Here is a 24,089-nt window from a genome sequence, read left to right as displayed (position 1 = left end):
CCCAGGTCTCTTTGTTCAGCAACACTCCACAGGACCATACCATAAGTCCTGCTCTGATTTGCTTCTACTTGAGGAATTAAAATAAAAGGATTGTAAGGAAAAAGCTGGAATGAGAGACAAATTATTAAAATGGGTAGAAAAGCTATAGCAAACCAAATTGTTTCTAAATAGCCTGGATTTTGTGGTCAGCAAACTCACCACTGACTTTGAAGAAGTCTCCATGTTAAGGGACAATATTGTTATTTAAACATTTTGTTATTTAAACAAAATAAACATTTTGTTTATTTCCCCAACAACTTTGAAGGTTTTTTATCCAAAAGCAAATTCAGGCATAAACTATTGCTTTGTGAAGTAAAGGATTACAATACATAAAGCAACAGCTCCATTACTACTTTATCAACAATCAAAATATTTCCAACTCTTAAAACGTATACCTTGTTGGAAAGCAAATGGCCTCAGCACAGATTGATGTTTGGAAGAGTTGCTGTGTATAAATTTTCTACTGTATATTTATGTCAAATGTAATTAAGTTGGCCATGAAGCATTACTATTCTGCATACATAATGAAAAGTGTTATATAAATCATAGAATCCCTACAGTGTGGGAGCAGGCCATTTGGCCCAACAAATTTAACTCTATGACCTGCCTGTATTGCTCGCAAGACAAAGCTTTCACTGTGCCTCAGTACACGTGACAATAAATTCAATTCAATTCAATTCAAATCCACACCGACCCTCCAAAGGGTAACCACCCAGACCCCTATATGATATATTTACTCCTGAATATTGCACTCTTGCCTATATCGTTTGGGAACGTGTAGGTTTTTACCACAGCCACTTCACCTAGCCTGCACATCTTTGAGTTGTGGGATGAAACCCGGAGAAAACAGGAGAACGGGCAAACTCCACACAGACAGTCCCCCGAGGCTGGAATTGAACCTGGTGCTGTGAGTCAACTGTGCTTACCACTGAACTATCGTGTCACCCAAATAAGTTCTTCCTTTCCAAGGGGACATTTTTGAACTTAAAATAGAGACCCATTAAACTACAAGCTTTTGTACTCCAATAGTTTCTTGTTGATAAATCCTACTTCCCCTCCAAAGGCTGATCCTGACCGTCCAGGTCGGATCCATCCTTCACTTCTAGTTTTCCCAGTCACCACCTTCTGCTATCAAATTGTTTCCTTTATTTATACTAAAATAGCATATTTTGTCGTCCCGCTCTTCTCTAGAAACTGATCTTGACATCCAGACTCGAGCATCTTTAATTTTTACCTTTTCTGAGTTTGTTTTCCCGACACAATCTCCATCTTGCCATTCATCGCCTCAGTGCGCCTGCGTACCAACTAACATGATGTGGTTAGTGCGCGTGCGCACGCGCCACTCCGCGCCCCCTGCCGGGAGGAGGAGACAATACCCACTCTCTCACCTGAAGCCTGGCGCGCGCAGTCTGTAACGGTTTTCAGAAGGCAGTTGTACGCGTGCTTAACATTGAAATTCAGTTATTGTTTTGGGGAAATTTTAATATGATTATGGACTGGAAAAGCAATACGACCTTATTTTCAGTATACAAATCTAAAAAGACTGCAGATTATTTGCAGGGTTAATTTTTGTGGTAAAAATTGGAATGCTGTGAGCAAGGCCTGTGATAGTGTGTGGTAAGTTTGACTGGATGTTACCAGCAATGAGAGACTCCATACCGAAGCTGAGATTGTTCTGTAGAACTCTAAACGTTAGGGTAAGACCTGTTACAGTGGAGATATTCAAATTATTTAAGTTCATCCACCCTTTCAAGCATGGTGTTCCAGGGTATAACAAGCTTTGCAAAATAATTTTCTTAATTTTCTCTCTAGATCTTTTACCAACCCAGGAAGAACAAGCAGTTTTTTAAAAAAATACAGTTGTACTTCGAAATGAATGTACTGTTCCGATGTATACAAAACGTGTCGGACCGTTATACGTTTTGGTGGTTTTTCCTTCTGGAAAGTGGTTGAAATTTAAAATTTGGTTATTGAAACATTTATGAAAGGAAGACAGTTCTCTCCACTTGCTACATTGGACATTCTTTTGAATATATGCGGATTACACGGAGAAAAATTAGGTACTGAATTCAAATTGAGCACTACTTTCAGAAAGCCAGTGCAACCACAACAGGCAAGGTGGCCTTGAATCTGTACTGTAAGATTCGATGTTTATTTAAAGTGATTCCTTTGTTCTGGTTCTTCTCAGTTCCAAGCATTGACTTTCCCAGGAATGAGAACATTTCACCATTTGGTGGAGTTCTGAGTTTTGGAATTCCACCCTTTTTTAATTTTTGTTCTTACTGTTGCCTTCCCTTACCCAGGAGGAGAAAGTTCTCTCGTAATAACAAGAATGGGAATAGATTCAGGAGAGTGGTCCTCATCCTACCAGGAGGCTGTGTTCTCTTTGGTATGCCCTGTAGGACTGGAATGGGAAGTACAAGAGGAGGCAGCAGTGCACCCAAGTGTCAGTAGGTGTTGGCAGACTTGTAGGTGGTGGAGAGTAGGCCTGCGGGTGGAAGGAAAAGCGCCCAAGCCTAATACACAAGTCCTTTATTTTCCAGAAGTCTTGGAAGAACATCAGTGAAGATGTATCAAAACCTGAAATGTTCTAAGTTAAAAATCACATAACACTATAACCTGGCGTTGTGATTTTTGACCTTATCCAACCCAGTCCAACACCGACACTTACACAACGCCTAAGTTAGGTAGGTTTTGCACTAACATTAGTTATTAACCTTTCAAGCCAAAAGAGAGAGATGTTTAAATTTGTACACAGTAAAGAAGTGTATGAAGATTAAAGATTTCTGATCTCAAGCAAAAAAAACTACTTTTTAAACATTATTTGACATAACTGATTTTTCATCTTATGATCAGGAGTATTGATCAGATAGGTCACTTCATAACTCTCCTAAGTACTTTGTATGGACCACTGAATTTTGCTTCCAGAGGTTTGCCTTGCAAAGGCAACAATGAGCATACTTTGTCTCATGCTGGAAACGTTCTAGTTGCTGAATATTCATTTGAACAATCTTTCATTTTTGAACGTGGAACCTTCTAATGTGAGGCAGGTCATGGGATCCAGGCGATAGAGGTAAAATAGTCTTAGCCCTTGAGCTTGTCTAAAAGATTTGCAATTCTTTCTATGAATTTAGCCTATCACGTCTGCTCTGCCATTCAATCATGGCTGATAAGTTTCTCAACCCCATTCTCCCGCTTTCTATCTGTAACCCTTGATCCCCTTGATACTGAAGAACCTGTCTATCTCAGTCTTAAATATACTCAATGACCTGGCCTCCACAGTCTTCTGTGGCAATGAATTCCATAGATTCACCGCTCTGTAACTGAAGAAGTTTCTCCTTATCTCCATTCTAAAATGTCTACCCTTTATTCTAAGGCTATATGCTCTGGTCTTAGTCCCTCCTACCAATGGAAGCATCTTCCCAATATCTACTCTTTCCAGACCATTCAGTATTCTGTATGTTTCAATTAGATCCCCCCAATCCTTCTAAACTCCAAAGTCCTCAAACATTCCTCATATGTTAAGCTTTTCATTCCTGGGACTATTATCGTGAACCTCCTCTTAACACGCTCCAGGGCCAGTACGTCCTTCCTGAGATATGGGGCCCAAAACTGTGCACAATACTCCATATGTGGTCTGACCAAAAGGAGAAGTTGCTGGGGAAGCTGAGAGATCTGAAGGTGCATAAATCTCACAGACTGGATAGACTACACCCTAGAGTTCTGAGAGACTTAGCTGAGGAGATTGGGGAGGTAATGGGTGATGATCTTTCATTAATCACTGGAGTCAGGGAGGGTGCAGAGGACTGGAAAATTGTCAATGTAACACCCCTGTTTAAGAAGGAGGGGAGGCAGAAAGTAGGAAATGGTAGGCCACTTAGTCTGACCTGGATCATTGGTAAGATTTCAGAATCCTAGCAAATTTCATACAGATGAGGGAGCATAACTTTGACTGGGACAACACATCCATCCTAGGACAAGCCAAACAGAGACACACATGTGAATTCCTAGAAACATGGCATTCTAACTGGAATTCTATCAACAAACACATTGACTTAGATCCCAAGAAAAAGAACAGGAAATGACATCACTAACCCAAGGAAATCCAAACATAGAAAGCGGGCTCCACCACCTCATTCGGAGGCTCACTGAAGATGTTACCTAGTATTGTGGTGAAATGTCTGGAATTGAACAGTCTAGCTCAGTGAACAAACCAGAATTTCAGAATCTTTTATAAGTTCATAAGATATAGATGCAGAATTAGGCCATTCTGCCTATTGGATCTGCTCTGTCATTCGATCATGGCTGTTATGCTTCTCACCCACATTTTACTCCCTTCTCCCCATAACTATTCAACCCATTACCAATTAAAAATCTGTCTAAATCCTCCTTAAGTTTACTCACTGTCACAGCATCCACAAGCTCTCAACCCTCTGGGAGATATAGTTTCTCCTTAACACTGTTTTAAAGTTGCTACCCCTTATCCTAAGACTATCACCTCTCATCCTGGAATGCTCCACAAGAGGAAGCATCCGCTCCATGTCTATTTTATCCAAACCTATTATCATCTTGAATACCTCCATTTAATCTCCCCCCGTTCTTCTAAATTCCAGAAAGAATAGGCCTAAACTGTTCATCTTTGGGATCTACTTATCCAATACCTTTACATCTTTCCTCAAATAACGGGACCAAAACTGTGCACAATACTCCAGGTGCGGTCTCACCATGCCTTGTATAGTTGCAACAATACTTCCTTACCTTTATATTCTATTCCTTTAGCTATAAAAGCCAACATTCCATTCACTTTCTTTATTACCTGCTGTACCTGCATGCTAGCTTTCTGTGACTCATGATTGAGGACACCCAGATCCTCTGTACTGTAGCACCCTGAAGTCTCTCCCCATTTTTCTGACCAAAATGCATGACCTCACACTTATCCACATTAAACTCCATCTGTCACATTTTGGCCCACTCTCCTTACCTATCTATATTCATTTATAAGTTTCTTATTTCCTCATTGTAATTTACCGTTCTGCCTATTTTTGTGCCATCCGCAAATTTGGCTGTAGAGCCTTCTATCCCTGTGTCCAAGTCGTTAATGTAGATTGTAAAGAACTGGGGCCCAAGAACCAAACCCTGTGGCATGCCACTAGTTATTTCTTGCCATCCACAAACAAACCCATTTATTCAGACTCTCTGTCTTCTGTCTATCGGCCAGTCACTTATCCAAGCTAATAAATTACCCCATATCTCATATGATCCAACCTTGTGAATTAGCCTATTGTGTGGCACCTTATCAAATGCCTTCTGGAAGTCCTGATATACCTACAGAATCCCCATTATCTACTTTGTTTATTACATTTTCAAAGAACTCTAGCAAATTAGACAAACATGATTTGCCCTTCATAAAACCATGCTGACTCTGATAGATAACATTTTGACTTTCCAAATGTCCTGATATTACTTCCTTGATAATCGATTCTAACACTTTCCCAACAACAGATGTTAAATTAACTGGTCTGTGATTCCCCACATACTACCTCCCTCTCTTTTTGACTAAGGGCATTACATTAGCATTTTTTTTCAATTCACTGGAACTTTTCCTGTGTCCAGGGAATTTTGGAATGGACCCACTACTTCTGCGACCACTTCCTTTAATACTCTAGGATATAGGCCATCAGGCCCAGGAGACTTGTCTGCCCTCAATCCTAATAGTTTGCTGAGTACCTTTTCCTTATCGATGTTAATTGTTCTAAGTTCTACCCTTTCTATTGCCTCTGACTTGCCCATTCCATTCGGAATAGAACTGTTGTCCTCTACCATGAAAACTGAGGCAAAGTATTGATTTAACATCTCTGCCATTTCAGTGTTCCCCACTAAGGGACTAACATTCACCTTAGCGACTATCTTCCCTTTTATATACCTTTAGAAGCTTTTGCTATCCTTTTTGATATTTTGTGCTAGTTTTCTTTATTTATTTCCCTTGGCTCTTTTTATTCATTTTTTTAGTATCCCTTTATTTATGTTTGAAAGTTTCCCAATCTTCCAGCCTGTCACTGACCTTTACAATATGGTATACCTTAGTTTTTACTTTTATATTTTTGTTGACCTCCTTGTATAACCATGGATGTTTTTAATACCCCTTACCATCTTTCTTTCTCACTGGGATATATTTTAGTTGTGAGGAATTGAATAGCCAATTCACCTAACCTACACATCTGTGGGAGGAAACTGGAGCACTGGGAAGAAGCCTACGTATACACTAGGAGAATGTGCAAATTCCACACAGACAGTCACTCAAGGCTTGAATCAAACCTGGCTCTCTGGCACTGTGAGGCAGCAGTGCTAACCACTGAGCAACCATGCCGCTCTAAATCAATCAAGTTTTTATTTACTCCTCAATGGGAAAACACCAACAGAATCAGTCTCCTCTCCTCTTTAATGCAGGAAAAAAAAGAGCAGAGTCCTTCACTCACACTGATCCAGCTCCCTCAGGTCTGACACTCCTGTTATTTTTTTACCGATCCAGCTCACTCAGAGGCAGCTCTCAGAGTGAACCGAACCTCTGACACTCCTGTCTTTCTTTCCTTTCCCCCTACACTACCGCCTAAAAAAAATGAACAGGAGCATCAGGGGTTCTGTTTGCTCTGAGAGCTGCCAAAAAAAGTGTGTCAGACATCCTATAAGAAAAAGAAATAGAACTAAAACTTAATTGATTGAGCCCTCTAAGAAGGGCACTGCTTGTCAATGGCCACTTGGGTGTTTCCTTTCTTCCTGGTGATGGAAATTGAATAAAGATTTACACACTTGTTCTTCACCGTATCCGACACCTGCATACACGTGACATGGGTGCTGGGGAAAATATAAGCACTACCGCTGGCGTAATTATATACGTGCAGTGCCTACAAGAGCAGGTTAAAGGCAGCGACTAACTCAACCCTTGATTTCCCAAAACTTGTTCAGTATGTACAAAGCTCAAGTGAGAAGTGTGATGGAGTACTCAGCACTTGCCTGGATGGATGCAGCTCCAACAAGACTCAAGAACCTTGAAAGTATCCAGGACAAAGCAGCCTGCTTGTTTGGCACCACATCCACTCAGTGCATGACTTATATTCAGTGTGCTCCATCTACAAGATGCAGTAGAAATGCATCAAAGATGCTTAGGCAGCTCATTCCAAAACCTCGACAATTAACACCTACAAGGACAAGCACAGCAGATACATGGGAACCATTCCACCTCCACGTTCCCACCAAGCCACTCGCCATCCTCCTTGATACGTTGCCGTTTCCTTCAATGTTACTGTGTCAAAATCTTGTAATTCCCTCCCTATTGATATTTTGGGGGAGTCTCCCTACATCACATGGACTGCTGTGGTTCTCTAGGGCAGCTAGGGATGGCAATAAATGCTGGCCCAGCAATGCTCACATTCCATGTGTGAGGTTTGTTTTAAAAAAAGAGAAACTTTCCAGCCCATCATGTTGAGAAGACAACAAGCCATAATGTTTAATAAAAACAAAGAACTGCAGATGCTATAAATCTGTGGAGAGAAATTAAAGTTAACATTTGAGTCAAGTCACACTTCCTCAGAACTTCGCCATGCTGCCACGTTGTACAATTGAAACAATGTGGGTGGCCTGGTACATGAATGTTGTTGTGGTTCTGTTCGCCGAGCTGGAAGTTTTTGTTGCAAACGTTTCATCCCCTGGCTAGGCGACATCATCAGTGCTTGGGAGCCTCCTGCGCAGGAGGCTGCCAAGCACTGATGATGTCGCCTAGCCAGGGGACGAAACGTTTGCAACAAAAACTTCCAGCTCGGCGAACAGAACCACAACAACGAGCACCCGAGCTACAAATCTACACACAAACTTTGAACTGGTACATGAATCCCAGAAAGTTACCATACGCTTAGGAAGGCAAAAGGAATGTTGCTGGTTATTGCAAAGTCAATGGAATGTAAAAGTTATATGATTTGCTACAGAGGTAGAGGGCACCGGTGAGACTACATTTAAAGTACCTTGTACAATTTCAATTGCCTTATCTAAAAAGAGGAGATAATTGCAATTAAAGCAGCATAGACAAGGTTCACTTGATAGATTCCTGGAATGAGGGGCTTATGAGGAAAGATCATACTGATTTGACCTGTATCCTTATGAGTTTAGAAGAATGGGAGGTGATCTTCTTGAAGCATATAAAATCCTGAGTGAACTGAACAGCATGAATGCTAAAAGAATATCTCTTGTGCAATGGGAAGATGACGATGAGTCTGAGTAAGTGACCCAAATGTTAGGTGCTGAGCTACTTGAGGGTGGAATATATGAAGACACTGTTACTTTGGCTTAGAATCATGCCTAATGCAAAGGAAGGGCATTGGACTCCAGCACTCAGAACTATCTCAGTCCTAGGCCATTCCTGCAGAGGTTCCTCAGGCTGGTGTTTTTCACATACCTATTTTTAGCTCAAAATGTCAATTCTCCTGCTCCTTGGATGCTGCCTGACCAGTTGTGCTTTTCCAGCACCACACTCTTCAACAGTATTGTTATGGCCAATACAAGTTCAACCTTCACAAACAGAGGGAGTTGGAAAATACCCTGCCAATGTTTAAAAAGTGGAAAATAAAATTTTAAACTGCTTCCAGATGGGTGGAGAGAATATGGATAAATATTTGTTTAAAAATTCATAATCTATGAATCAGTCTCATAAAAACTGGACAATGGTATTGGCTGAGAAAACTATAAAGGGTAAAGTTGAGTAATGTGGATCTCTTAGAAGGGGATGCACTTAGTGAATTCTGCAAAATAAATCTTTATTTTCTTTCAAAATGAGCAACTTCTACAACGCCTTGTTGAATTTCAGCAAGGCATTTGATAAGGTTCCCCATGGTAGGCTCATTCATAAAGTCAGGAAGTATGGGATACAGGGAGATTTGGCTATCTGGATTCAGAATTGGTTGGTTGACAAAAGGCAGAAAGTGGTTGTAGATGGAAAGTATTCTGCCTGGAGGCCAGTGGTAAGTGGGGCTCTGTTCTTGGGCCTCTGCTCTTTGTAGTTTTTATAAATGACTTGGATGAGGAGGTTGAGGGATGGGTTAGTAAATTGCCGATGACACAAAGGTTGGAGGTGCCGTTGATAGTACCGAGGGCTATTGCAGGCTGTAGGAAGACATAGACAGGATGCCGAGCTGGGCTGAGAAATGGCAGATGGAGTTCAACCTGGATAAATGCAAAGTGATGCTTTTGTAAGGTCGAACTTGAATGCTGAATATAGGATTAAGGACAGGATTCTTGGCAGTGTGGAGGACATAGGGATCTTGGTGTTCAAGTGCATAGATCCCTCAAAGTTGCCACTCGTGGATAGGGTTGTTAAAGCATATGCTGTTTTGGCTTTCATTGACAGGGGGATTGAGTTTAAGAGCTGCAGCCCTACAAAACCCTGGTGAGACCACACTTGGAATATTGTGTCCAGTTCTGGTTGCCCTATTATAGGAAAGATACAGAGGCTTTGGAGAGGGTGCAAAGAATGTTTACTGGGATGCTGCCTGCACTGGGGGCTTGTCTTACGAAGAGAGGTTGACTAAGCTCGGACTTTTCTCATTGAAGAGAAAGAGGAAGAGAGGAGACCTGATCGAGGTATACAAGGTAATGAGAGGCATGGATAGAGTCATTAGCCAGGGCAGGGTTGACTGGCACGAGGGGTCATAGTTTTAAGATGTTCTTTATGCAGAGAGTTGTGAATGCATGGAATGCGTTGCCAGTGGTGGTGATGGAAGCAGAGTCATTAGGGACATTTAAGAGACTCCTGGACATGCACATGGACAGCAGTGAATTGAGGGGTCTGTAGGCTAGGTTATTTTAATTTAGATTAGGAATAATCCTCGGCACAACATCATCAAATTATTTTTAAAAAATGGATTACCAAAAGGAGGTAGGTCTTTGCACAATGGACTGGCTGATACTATACTTGCAAGGGTTGATTTACTTCCTGCTGTTGCTAAAGCAACTGGAGGTTTAGATTAGATTAGATTACATTACATTACAGTGTGGAAACAGGCCCTTCGGCCCAACAAGTCCACACCGACCCGCCGAAGCGCAACCCACCCATACCTCTACATTTACTCCTTACCTGACACTACGGGCAATTTAGCATGGCCAATTCACCTGACCTGCACATCTTTGGACTGTGGGAGGAAACCGTAGCACCTGAAGGAAACCCACGCAGACACGGGGAGAACGTGCAAACTCCACACAGTCAGTCGCCTGAGGCGGGAATTGAACCCGGGTCTCATGCGCTGTGAGGCAGCAGTGCTAACCACTGTGCCACCCACCACAGGTGTATCTGAAAATGTCCTTTTTCTTTTTCCTTTGCTCATGGGTACTATACCAATGGAAAAAAAATTACATATCTGCAGATTACACTTAAAATACTAGGCTCCTCGTTAACATTTTTAAATTGCTTATGATGATACGTATTTCTTAGAATGGAAGATTGAAACATGCTGCAATTTGGTTTGATGTTCAAACACTAATAGAATAAAATAATATTGAGTGCAGGAGTTGAGAGATCATGTTGCAGCTGTACAGGACATTGGTTAGGCCACTGTTGGAATATTGCGTGCAATTCTGGTCTTCCTATCGGAAGAATGTTGTGAAACTTGAAAGGGTTCAGAAAAGATTTACAAGGATATGACCAGCGTTGGAGGGTTTGAGCTATAGGGAGAGATTGAATAGACTAGGTTTGTTTACCCTGGAGCTTCAGAGGCTGAGGGTTGACCTTATAGATGTTTATAAAATCATGAGGGGCATGGATAGGATAAATAGACAAAGTCTTTTCCCTGGGTTGGGGTAGTCCAGAACTAGAGGGCAGAGGTTTAGGGTGAGAGGGGAAAGATATAAAAGAGATCTAAGGGGCAATGTTTTTACTCAGAGGGTGGTACGTGTATGGAATGTGCTGCCAGAGGAAGTGGTGGAAGCTAGTACAATTGCAACATTTAAAAGGCATCTGGATGGGTATATGAATAGGAAGGGTTTAGAGGGATATGGGCTGGGTGCTGGCAGGTGGGACTAGATTGGGTTGGGATATCTGAAAGGTATGTACGGGTCTGTTTCCGTGCTTTACATCTCTATGACTCTATGCAAACATACACAAACACATGCAAATTCAGGCCAAGGCACGCCTGCCACCAAACACCTCCGTATCTCATTGAAGTCTCGATAACACATCCGCAATCATGTTTTTGCGACTTGCCACATGCTCAATCGTAAAGTTGAGTGACTACAACAACAAGCTCCATCTAAACTGGCATTTTTATCCTTCAATTTTTCCACAAATGTCAATGGGTTATGATCAGTGTAGATGATTATCTCAGCTGCATTGCTGGTAATATAAACACCGAAAAGTTGTAATGCCAACACCAAGCTTAAAGTCTCTTTCTCCACCGTTGATGAACGTTCACCTTCCTGGAAAATACCTGATGGGTCTTTCTATCCCTTTGTCATCCTCATGCAGGAGCACCACACTGACATGCACATCACTGGCATCGATAGCCACCTTGAAAGGCTTTGTGTAATTCAGTGTGACTAATACTGGGGCAGAGGTTAACACAGATTTTAGGCTGTCAAATGTCTTTTGACAGTCCGCTGTCCACTGAAACTTCTTGTCTTTTTAACAATTCGGTGAGTGGAGCAGCCACATTGCTAAAGTTCAACACAAACTTTTGGTAAAATCCACTCAACCTCAGGAACCGTACTGCTTCTTTTTTTGTCAACGGTGTGGGAAATTCCCCAATTACTTTTGTTTTTGCATCTCGTGGGGCCATTTGTCCGTGTCCAATAATATGGCCCAGGAAGGTGATTTGGGCTTTGGCAAATTCACTTTTAGCTTGGTTTGCCACCAAGCCTGCCTTCTGAAGTTGATCGAACAAGTCAGATAACTGCTGCAAATGTTCCTTCCATGCGTGACTAAAAATCACCAAGTCATCAATATACACCACACAGTTGGGTAGTCCAGCAATGATCTTATTAGTCAGTCTCTGAAATGTGGCTGGAGTGTTTTTCATACCAAATGGCATGATTTTGAACTGATATAGTTCATTTGGCATTACAAAAGCCAAAATCACCTTTGATGTCTCTGACAGAGGTAGTCACCAGTAGCCTCTGAGCAAGTCCAACTAAGAAATGTAAGTTGCTTGTCCCACTTTTTCGACACAGTCCTCCAACCGTGGAATTGGATATGCAGCAGTCTTTGTAATGGCGTTTACTTTGCGATAGTCCACACATAACCCTTGGGTATCATCTGGCTTTGGCACCATGACTATGGGTGAGCTCCAGTCCCTGTAACTCACTTTGTTTATGCCATCTTGGAGCATGTGCTCTATCACCTTCTGAACGTGTGCCAACTTTAGAGGGTCATGTCTATAAGGATGTTGCTTAGTCGGAACAAATCTCCGATATCTACATCATGCATAATTAGGTTAGTACTTCCCAGTTTATTTCTGCATATCTCCCCATGTGATAGTAATAACTTTTTCAGGTCGTTTCAATTTTCTTGTGGAAGGTAACTCAATACTTTATCCCAATTTTTGACAACTTCCTCATTGTCCAATTTGATTTGAGGAATGTTCAATTCAGAATCCTCTGAACTTGGTTCTTCCTTCTGTGCTGTAATCATTAACACCTCCTCTTGCTTTCCTTCCCTACCAAAATACCTTTTCAGCATATTCATATGACACACTGTGAGATTTCTTCCTGTCTGGAGTCCTTATCAAGTAGTTCACCTCACTCAATTTCCTCCCAGTTTGATACAGTCCACTAAGCTTGCTTCTAAATGCTCACCTGTCACTGGAAGTAACGCCAGTACCTTATCCCCAATTGCAAAATTGCGAGATTGTGATTTCTTATCCGCTTCCTATTTCATTATATGCTGTGATACATTTAAATGCTGTCTAGCCAACTCTCCAGCTCTATCTAATTATTCACTAAAATTTGACACAGAGTCCAAATGAGTGGTCTCTGAATTCTGACTTATTAACTTCTCCTTAATCAATTTTAATGGTCCTCTTATTTCATGCCCAAAGCCAGAGACCTGGGTTCAATTCCCACCTCAGGCGATTGACTGTGTGGAGTTTGCACATTCTCCCCGTGTCTGCGTGGGTTTCCTCTGGGTGCTCCGGTTTCCTCCCACAGTCCAAAAACGTGCAGGTTAGGTGAATTGGCCATGCTAAATTGCCCGTAGTGTTAAGTGCAGGGGTAAATGTAGGGGAATGGGTCTGGGTGGGTTGCGCTTCGGCGGGTCGGTGTGGACTTGTTGGGTCGAAGGGCCTGTTTCCACACTGTAAGTAATCTAATTTAATTCTAAAAGCTTAATTTAAATGGACTGAATTTGTTTGATTCATTTGGTGCATCTCTGATCATAAAAAATACAAATGGAACTCCCTTATCCCAATCATCTGGATAATCCTGACCATAAATCATCAACATGGTCTCCAGTGTTTGATGCCATCTCTCCAGTGCTCCCTGCGATTCCAGATGGTATGCAGTAGATTTGAATTGCTTTATTCCCAAGTTATCCATAAAATCCTTGAATGCTTTGGATGTGAAGTTTGATCCTTGATCTGACTGGATCTCTATTGATAGTCTGTATCTAGTAAAATATTCAAGTAATTCTTCGACAACCCTTTTAGCTGTGATGATGCGCAGTGGGATTGCCTCTGGAAATCTAGTTGACACATCCATTATTGTTAATAAATACTTATTCCCACTTTTTGTTTGAGGTAGGGGACCTACACAATCAATCAAGACTTTGTGAAAGGTTCCTCAAATGCTGGAATAGTTATCAAAGGTACAGGTTTTATTACTGCCTGTGCTTTTCTGATTAGCTGACGTGTATGACATGTCTGGCAAAATTCAACTACATCTCCGTGCGGTCCAGGCCAGTAAAAATGTCTTTGTATTTTAGCCTATGTTTTCCTCACCCCTAAATGACCTCCAAGTGGTAGCTCATGTGCCACTTGCAGCACCTCTTTTCTATACCCTGCTGGTAAAGCAATTTGATGAATCTCTGCCCTTTTCTTATCTGCTTGAATGTGTGATGGTCGCCATTTCCTCATTAAAACATAATTTGTTAAGTAATAACACATAGGAAGGCATTCAGTTTCTTTCTGTGTATATGCCTTTTGATATAACTGTTTTAACTCCTCAGCTTTCTGCTGTAATTCAATCAGCTTAGCAGAGCTAAAAATACTTGCATGCTTACCTATTTGCTCCTTCTCTGTTCCACTAATTTGTTCAAAGAAAGTTTCAGATAACATTGTGTCAGCTTCCTTATCTGTGCCATTTGATCTCTCCTGCTTCAGCTTGTGCCTCTGTGATCTTGTGATCACACAATCAAGGAAAATTTCTGGAAAAACATTCTCCATGTCTTCAGTTGCCTACGTCTCCACTGGCAACTACTCAACTAGCATGCCTACTGGTGAATCAGCTATAACATTTACAAGGACAAATTGTATTTCTGGATTAAGAGTTTGTCCAGTAATCCTACCACAAATTCTCCACTCTTCTCTGGACTCTCTACCCTCACTTTACATAATTGAGCATTTTTTGTCTCACCATGGATTCCTGTTACTACAACGTTTTCTGGCAATAGTCTCTCAGGAGTACCTATCTCCTCATCCTTCAGCATTACAGATTGAGAGGATCCTGTGTCCCTTAATATTGTAATGTCCTTACCTACATCTCCTGGCCTATGTGAATACACTTGCATGTATATTCTTTAAGCAATCTGGCCCTTCCTCCTTAATCAACCTCTGATCATCTTGTACACTCTGAGGCAGTTGTCTAATTTCCCTTGTGCTTTTTGTTACTAGTCCAACAAAACTTCCAGGCTTGTCTGGTTTTCCTACATCTGGCTTTCTCCTAGCCCACCAACGCTCTGATTTTGTGTGGCCCACTTTATTAGAATGAAAACACTGGAGCTTTTTAACTTCTTTGTCCCCCTCAAGGGTTTCTTTTTTACCCTGTGGTAAGTTCTCCATATGATTTTCACTGAGATCTACCTTTCCCTTTCCACATGAGGATTTCTCTTTGCCCCAGTTTCTATCCCTCATGGACTGAAATTGATTCTGGAAGCCAAACCATCTTTTATGGACCAGCTCATAATCATCAGTCCCTTCAGCAGTTAACCTTGCTGTTTTAACTGTCTGCTCTTCCACATGAGTTCGCACTACTTCCTCAATGAGCCTACTCTCAGCCTTTGTGTCCAGCTTTTTAAGCTGACTTTCCTTTTTAAATGGAGCTCAAAAACTCTCTTTTTCTTTTTCTGCTCTATCTTTATCCCCCTCTTCTACTGTTCTCTCTTTCTCTCTCTGTTCTGCTGCTGTCTCTTTTACCTTCTCTTCTGCTTCTAATCGTAACTCAAACTGTTTCATTTTGGCTGTCCTTCCCTTATTTCTCACCTTTAACTCAAGCTGCTTTATTTACAATTGAATTCTTGCCATCTCTATAGATTCTGATGGTTTCTCCAGCAAGTTTAAATGCTGAGCTACTGCTGTAATTATCTTTCCTCACAGAAGCAGGCAGTTCCAATTCCAGCTTCTCTGCTAATTCTTGCAACTTGGTTTTATTCATTTTTTGCAAAACTTCCAAAGTCACCGCATCCACATCCAGAAAGCTTTTGGCAACTGAAAGAGCCATTACTATCCCAAGCTTTGTCTACCCAACCAAACCAACACCTGAAATAAAGACACTAGCACCTACCTCTCGCTATTTAAAATCCTGCAAAGAGCCCCCAATCTGTTATGGACTAAGCCAGACCACTCAAAACATTCTTAAGCAGGCAGCTCAGACCATAACTTTGCAATTTATTTCAGTAAATGTACAATGAAGATTACCCAGGTTAAGTTAGTGAGGTTGACCATTAGATTTTAAAACAGACAAGCATTTATTTACTAAATTACACAATGAAACACAAAGAACAGAATAAAGAACCCCTACAGAACTCAGTCTATCCAAACCACACTTAATTATGCTGTTCCGAATATACACAACAGTCCCAATAAGCAAACTCCTTTTAAAAACCCAGTATAAATGGAACTCATGCTTAAGTTTGAAGTTGAAGGGCAGGAAGAGAGAGAGAGAGTTTCCACACAGCTCACTGTTGAACTCCTCACCAGTTCAAACTGAGCTAAACTACTTAGCTCAGCTATAGAGCTGACCGTTCTCCTTTCATTCTACAGGACACTTCTAAAACATGACCACTTTGGCCTGATGTCTCATCTGTTTACATACAAACAAAAGGCCTCTCAAAATCCTTTTCATGTCTGTACCAAATCAGACTGATCGGAGCCTGGCCTGGTTTATTACTCCTCTGAACAATATCAAGGACAGATCCTCCTTGAGCCAAGGAACAGCTTTTAGAAAAAAAAGGATTAGCTTTGTGACACCCCATTCCTGGCAACATCAATACAACCTGCATCATGTGATTGCAGCACCCATGTTTTAGATCAGCAAAATCAATTATCAAATTGAAGTATAGATTTTAAAATATTTAATGATCTCTTTCATGTCTTATCAACCTCACCTATTTAATGATTTCTTCTTAAGATTAATATTAGTCAAGGCACTCTGTGGAGCTGTATTACATCCAGTCTTGCTGTGTGAAATTTGGTTGAAATTTCAGTTGAATAAATCAAAATAGCAATAGAAAATGCCAGGGTATTGAACAAAAGCCCATTGTTGTCCATCTAATAAACACTTATACAGTGCATACATAAAAGTTATGACTTTTATTTGTGAAGGAGTTCAAACTAGCAGCCATAAATATAAGACATTCAGCAATAAATACAATAGAGAATAGAAACTTCTATCCTCGCAGAATAGCGATAACATGAAATTTGCTGTTGAATGGAATGAGTGAGGCAATTAACATAAACTCATTGAAGGAGAAGCTGTATAAGGTGACAGAGAAATGAATAGTTGATGTGGTGAGATGAAATTAGTTGGGAGAAAGTCTATGTGCAGCAAAAACAAAGGGACTGACAAAACAAAAAAATGCTGGAAATACTCAACAATTTGGCAGCATGCATGGACACAGAAACAGAGTAAATATTCAAACTGATAACCTACTATAAGGATCAGGAGCAGATGTAGATCATTTTGCCTACTGAGTCTATTCTGCCATGCAACGGAATCATGGCTGATCTGATAAACCTCGCACAACACCAGCTTATAGCCCAATAGGTTTATTTGAAAGTATAAGCTTTCGGAGCACTGTTCCTTCATCAGGCAACTCAGGGTGGCACGGTGGCTCAGTGGTTAGCACTGCTGCCTCACAGTGCCAGGGATCCGGGTTCGATTCCAGCCTTGGGTGCCTGTGTGGAGTTTGCTCATTTCCAAGTGTCTGCATGGGTTTCCTCTGGGTTCTCTGGTTTCCTCCCACAATCCAAAGATGTGCAGGTCAGGTGAATTGGCCATTCTAAATTGCCCCTAGTGTTCAGGGATGTGTAGGTTATGTGTATTAGTCAGGGGTAACTATAGGATAATAGGGTAGGGGAATGAGTCTGGGTGGGTTACTGTTTGGAATGTTAGAGTGAACTTGTTGGGCTGAAGGGCCTATTTCAACACTAGGGATTCTATGATCTCTGATCTAACATAGCTAGTGGGGCAGGATCAATCGAAACCTGCATCTCCATTCTAAGCGATTAAAGACTTAACAGAAATCTAAGTTTGTTCAATACGTCACATCAGTTATCTGACACTATAAATTCTGTGTCCTGTGATCCTGCCCCACGAGGTACCTGACAAAGGAGCAGTGCACCGAGAGCTCGTACTTTCAAATAAACCTGTTTGACTATAACCTGGTGTTGTGTGATTTTTAACTTTGGCCACCTCAGTCTAATACTGGCACCTCCATATCCCGATAAACCTTGACCACTTTCGTGCTTTTCCTCATAATGACTTCTTTTCTGATTAAAAATGTCTATTTCAGCCTTGAAAATACTTAAAACACAATATGTACAGCCTTTTGCCATAAATAATACCTCAGATTTGCTCTCATCTGATAAAGAATTCCTTCACATCTGTCTTAAATTGGTGACTGAGAATACATTCTCTGGTCTGAGACTCACCCACAAGGGAAGACTAACTCTCAGTATCAACCCTGTCAAGCCCACTAAAATCTTTATGTTTCAATAAGGTCATCTTTCATTTTTCTGAACTTTAATGAGTTAACAACTCCTCAAAAGAAGATCCCTCCAAACCCAGGACCAACCTAATGAACCTCTGGATTGTCTCCAATGCCAATGTATTTTTCCTTTGATAAAGGCACCAAAACTTTTAACAGTATTTCATGGTGAGTTCTTGCTATGCTTTGTATAGGTTTAGGAAGACATCCCTATTTTTATACTCTCTTCCCTTTAAAATAAAGTCCAACATTAGATTTGTTTTCAGAAGCCTTTCTGCAGTTAGGTAATATCAAATTCCTCAATGCTTCCTTCCAAAGTGCATAAGCTCACATTTTCCCACATTGCATTCTATGTACTAAGTTTTTGCCCACTCACTTAATCTGTCTATATCTCTCTGCAGACTCTGTCATCCTCACTGCATGCCTTCATAGGTACTTTTGTGTCATCTGTAAGCTGGCAATAATACATTCACTTCACTCCAAGTCATTAATTATAAATAATGATAGCCCTAATACATTAGATCCTTGTGGCTCTCCACTAGTTGTGGTTTCCATCCTGAAAATACCTCCCTTACCCCAACTCTGTCTTTTTACATTCTCCAGAAACAGCCATAGCAGATGACATTGAGTGTCTGACTTGATGACCGGGTTGGAGGCAGTGTGGAGTTGAGGGACTAATAGACAGGTTTTGAATCATCTTCCATGCCCTAGTCATTGCACAACTTTTATAATTTTTATAAACGTCATACGGAGTCACATAGGAAATCACAATTTCAAAATTGGATTAACAGGGTGTTAACTAAAGGGCCAGTTGTTTTGACCTGGTCCTCATTGAATGTCCCCTCACTTCAATCTCCAAATCCCCTCCTCCTGGGTCCTGATCTCTAACAACCCCCTCCTTCAGTTTCCCGATGTCCAACCACCTTCCTCTCAAGTCCTGAGCTCCCTTCCCAGATCCCCATCTCCAAACCCCTCCTCTTCTTGGGTCCCCATCTCCAAACCCCCTCCCCCTCCCAGATCCCCATCTCCAAACTCCCCTCCTCCTCCAGGATCCCCATCTCCAAACCCCCTTCCTCCCAGATGCCCATCTCCAAACCTCTCCTCCCAGATACCCATATTCAAACGCTCCTCCTCCAGGATCTCCATCTCCAAAACTCTACTCCAGGGTCCTGATCTCCCTTACTATCCCAATTTCCAACCCTCCCTTCTCCCGGATTCCGATCTCCCCTCCCATCCTAATCTCTAACTCCCTTCCTCGAGAGTCTTGATTTTCCCTTCCATCCCAATCTCCAACAGCCCCTACCCTAGGTCCTGATCACCCATCAAACCTCATGCATGGACAATAGGCGCAAGCGTCTCCCTAGAACTGATCACACATGCTCTATGGTGTCCGTAAATGCAGCTAATAAACAATGCTGACAGGCAGGAGGCTGGAAGAACACAGCAAGCCAGGCAGCATCAGGAGGTGGAGAAGTCGACATTTCAGGTGTGACTCTGCTTCAGGACTGGCGTGGGTGTAGGGGCAGCTGTGAACTACAGCTGCACAGAGAATTGAGTAGCAAAGATATTTGAGACAAATAGTATAGAAGCCATTCTATCAGAGGGGTTAGATAAAAGAACAGACAGTGCCTCTGAAAAACTGTGGGAAACAAAGCTAATGAGGACACATAGATATTGAAGTATGGGATTTATACGTGCTGTAATATGAAGGTGTTTTGTATCCTACCAGTGTGGGCTTTAAACTTGCCAGTATTAAGACTCTTGTCTCTGTGAGAATGAGATAAACAATTGTAATCATGTTTTCCTAAAGTCCTATTACCAATTTTTCAAGTTACTCCATAACAGTGACAAAAGAGTATGGTTGTTTATAATACCTGAGGAAAATTTGCATCCCCACCTGTCAATGTTCCCTCTAATTTGTGTTGTTATACAAAGCCTATTCATTACAATACAAAGTATATTCCAGTTTTTTTGTGTGCTGAGCACACACCTCTTCAATGTGGCAAATGGTGAGAAACATGCATGGTTTATTCTATATTGCTGCACATCTCTGATATGCTACAACAGAGGAAACATTATAATTTACTGAGGACAGCAAAATGGCACAAGAATTACACAAAAAACAACAAACTGCAGATGCTGGAAATCTGGAAAAGGGTCACTGAACCCAAAATGTTAACTCTGATTTCTATCCATACATGCTCCCGGACCTACTGAGTTGAAAGAAAGAAAGAACAAAGAAAATTTACAGCCCAGGAACAGGCCCTTCAGTCCTCCAAGTCTGAGCCAATCCAAATCCACTGTCTAAATCTATCGCCCAATTCCTAAGCATCTGTATCCCTCTGCTCCCCACCTACTCATGCATATGTCCAGACGCATCTTAAATGAATCTACCATGCCTGCCTCTATTACCTCTGCTGGCAACATGTTCCAGGTACCTACCACCTTCTGTGTTAAGTACTTGCTGCATGTATCCCCCTTAAACTGTCCACCTTGAATGCGTGACCTCTTGTTATTGAATCCTTTACCCTGGGAAAAAGCTTATCTCTATCTACCCTATCTATACCTCTCATGATTTTGTAGACCTCAATCAGGTTCCCCCCCAATCTCCTTTTTTCTAATGAAAACAAACCTAACCTACTCAACCTCTCTTCATAGCTAGCACCTTCCATACCAGGCAATATTCTCGTAAACCTTCTCTGCACCCTCTCCAAAGCGTCCACATCCTTTTGGTAATGTGGTGACCAGAACTGTACACAGTATTCTAAATGCGGCCGAACCACTGTCGTGTACAATTTTAACATGACCTGCCAGTTCTTATACTCAATATCCCGTCCGATGAAGGCAAGCATACCATATGCCTTCTTGATCACTCTATCCACCTGTGCAGCAACCTTCAGGGTACAATGGACCTGAACTCCCAGATCTCTCTGCACATCAACTTTTCCTAAGGCTCTTCCATTTACTGTATAATTCACTCTAGAATTAGACTTCCCCAAAATGCATCACCTCACATTTGCCTGGATTGAACTCCATCTGCCACTTCTCTGCCCAACTCTCCAGTCTATCTATATTCTCCTGTATTCTTTGACAGTGCCTTATGCTTTCTGCTACTCCACCAATCTTCGTGTCATCTGCAAACTTGCTGATCATACCAACAGTGGCCTCTTCCTGATCATTTATGTATATCACAAACAACAGTGGCCCCAGCACTGATCCCTGTGGAACAATACTGGTCACCTTTTTCCATTTCGAGAAACTCCCTTCAATACTACTCTCTGTCTCCTGTTGAGTTTCTCCAACAATTCCTTTTTGTTGTTTTGGACTAGAGGTACACGCATGGACACATACACACATATGGACAACACTAAAGCTTGACCATACTAAGCTCAATTTCCACATTCGCTTGCAGTACAGAGTACTCTGGTATGGAAGAAAATTGCCCCCTCATTATGAGGAGAAAGTAACGGAGTTGGCTGGAGAAGAGCAGGTCCACATGTGGGGAGGGGGACACGAAGTAGCAGCCATTGTGCTGTGGTGGTCTTCCATTACCCCCAATTGTAATGACTGGCAGATGAACGGAGTTCTGAAGAAGAATTATACTGAAGTCGAAACATTACCTCTATTTCTCTCGCTACAAGTTGAATGGATCCAATGGATTTGGATACAGTAACTATGTTGGAATATCATTGAGTTGGTTTTGTCACCAGGAAAAGACGCTCATTCTGGTCATCTGCTCAAGCTGCTTCTAAGCTTCCCACCAGAATGCCCTGCTTCCTTCCTTCCCACACTCCTGTCTCTCATGAGGTCTCTTCCCTGGTCCATGTTCTCTTCCCTCCCCACCTCAAGCTGTCTTCATTCTTCTTCCATACAAACTTTTATTCATCTTCTGCAACTAATTGCTGCTCATATCTGCGTGAGAGAAGCAACCAGAAAATTCCTGCAAACAGGGCATCAGCAAAGGGGGAGGAAGTACGGGGTTGGGGAGGAGAGCAGAAAGGTTGTTGGGAGGAGAGAGCAATGTGGAGGGAAGAGAGCAGGGAGATATTGGAGGATGGATTTGGGGATGGGGGAGAGGAGCAGGGAAACCTGATATAGAAGAAAGTTGAGATGATCAGATGGATTACATTCCCTGGTGACGACACCAACTGAATGATGTTCCAACATGGTTGCTGCATCCAAATCTATTGAATCCATTTGAATTGTGGAGAGAGAAACAGTGTTAATGTTTCAAGTCCATTATGATCCTTCTTCAGAACTCTGTCATCTGCCAGTCATTGGAATGGTATGACAAATACCACAAGATGGACAATGTTGTCTAAGACAGTTAGTACCTGAAAGAATTAATTGAAATCATGAGATAAACTCTGCCCATCATGATATAAAGGACTGTTCTCAGGCGAAGTTAACCAGTTCAGTATTTGTTACCAAATGCTTGTGGGAATATTTCGGCAATAGTAATGTGAAGTTATTCTTCAATTGAGCTTGATGACTCACAAGATACAATCATGTATCTCAGACGTACTGTAACTAGCTGATAAGTAATATGTAACAAATCCATTTACTTTTCATCAAGATTGACTGTTTCTGCTGATCATTTGGTCGACCTTCCCAACACCATATCAATAGCTTACAGTAATACCAGCAAAAAAGGATTGGTGACAGTGAAGCTATGTAAAGTTTTGCAGTGCTGAGACGTTTACTTGTCAAAATGTGCTGGCTGTCGTTGCCATCTAAAGATTCATCTGCACGTTATAATATAGCAGTAGCAGTGGGCACAATCTGAAGAAATGTTCAGATGTACAAAACACAACACCCCTTTGAGGAGAAGAAAAAAGTGAAATATTTTGGTGTATAATCCTGACCAGGTGATAATCTGATAATATTTCGATTTTCCAGGCTGGATGGGACATCTCTCCACTCTGCAGGCTCTCTGCCTGTATTCCTGATGAAGGGCTTTTGCCCGAAACGTCGATTTTGCTGCTCCTTGGATGCTGCCTGACCTGCTGTACTTTTCCAGCACCACTCTAATCTAGAATCTGGTTTCCAGCATCTGCAGCCCTTGTTTTTACCATGCTTTCTTTAATCTTATCCATGTTCCAGATATCCCATAACAAACTGCAGCCCCAAAATGAAGGACGGCAGGTTACAGCAAAGACTCATATGTGATAACAGAACTAAGACGTTAATCTATCAGCAAACACTGAATAGGCTGGATTTGTTTCCTCTAGAAATGTGAAGACTGAGACATGGCCCAATGGCAATGTTTTAGGATTGAAAAAAGCTTCAAAAGGATAGACATAATCATGTTTCCACTTGTGGGTGAAATCTGAACTTGGTTCAATTAAGCCACTTTTTACTTTTCAAAGTTTGAAAAGTGTAGCCTCCCCAACCTTTCTTCACAAGACAGCCCTATCATTACAGTTACTAATATGGTAAGTCATCTCTGAGCTGACTCCAAAGCATTTATATTCTTTCTTAACTAAGGTGACCAATACTGTGTTCAGTATTCCTGATGTAGTCTCACCAGTGCCTTGTTCAACTAAAGCATAACCTCTTCTGTCTTCATTTTCCTTTGCTACAAAGACTGGCTTTCTATTTGTCTTCCCAATTACCTGCAGCTTTATTTCTTTTCATGCACAAGGACACCCAAATCTTTCTGTATTGTGGACCTCACATTTTTCCACATTATGCTCCATTTTACTGCCACAGTTTTGTTTGTTGAGTTAGTCAGTCTATATCCCTTAGATTCCCCTCACAGCTTGATTTCCCATCTATCTTGTACTTTCAGCAAATATGACAGCAATGTATAGTCAGATGCATCATTCAAATCTTTAATATAGATAATGTAGTTGAAATCCCAGCACTGATTACTGTG

The 24,089-nt window shown here is 41.5% G+C and overlaps 2 protein-coding genes across 2 annotated transcripts in view; one reads left to right on the top strand and one right to left on the bottom strand.

Moving 5' to 3' along the window:
* dctn6 (dynactin subunit 6) overlaps nt 1-1,351 on the bottom strand; it is a 32,599-nt gene extending 31,248 nt beyond the window's left edge. Inside the window, exon 1 of the mRNA XM_043674021.2 lies at nt 1,274-1,351. Coding sequence (XP_043529956.1) covers nt 1,274-1,320 — 47 coding nt within the window. The 5' untranslated portion in view covers nt 1,321-1,351. The remainder of the gene's footprint in view (nt 1-1,273) is intronic.
* LOC122547957 (scavenger receptor cysteine-rich domain-containing protein DMBT1-like) overlaps nt 1-24,089 on the top strand; it is a 260,153-nt gene that overhangs the window by 46,258 nt on the left and 189,806 nt on the right. The window lies entirely within an intron of this gene.

This window comes from Chiloscyllium plagiosum, unplaced genomic scaffold (genome assembly GCF_037043375.1).
Source record: "Chiloscyllium plagiosum isolate Xiang-an unplaced genomic scaffold, Cpla_swu_hap1 HiC_scaffold_36, whole genome shotgun sequence".
NCBI classification, from domain to species: Eukaryota; Metazoa; Chordata; class Chondrichthyes; order Orectolobiformes; family Hemiscylliidae; genus Chiloscyllium; species Chiloscyllium plagiosum.
This window is presented reverse-complemented; position numbering and strand designations above follow the sequence as displayed.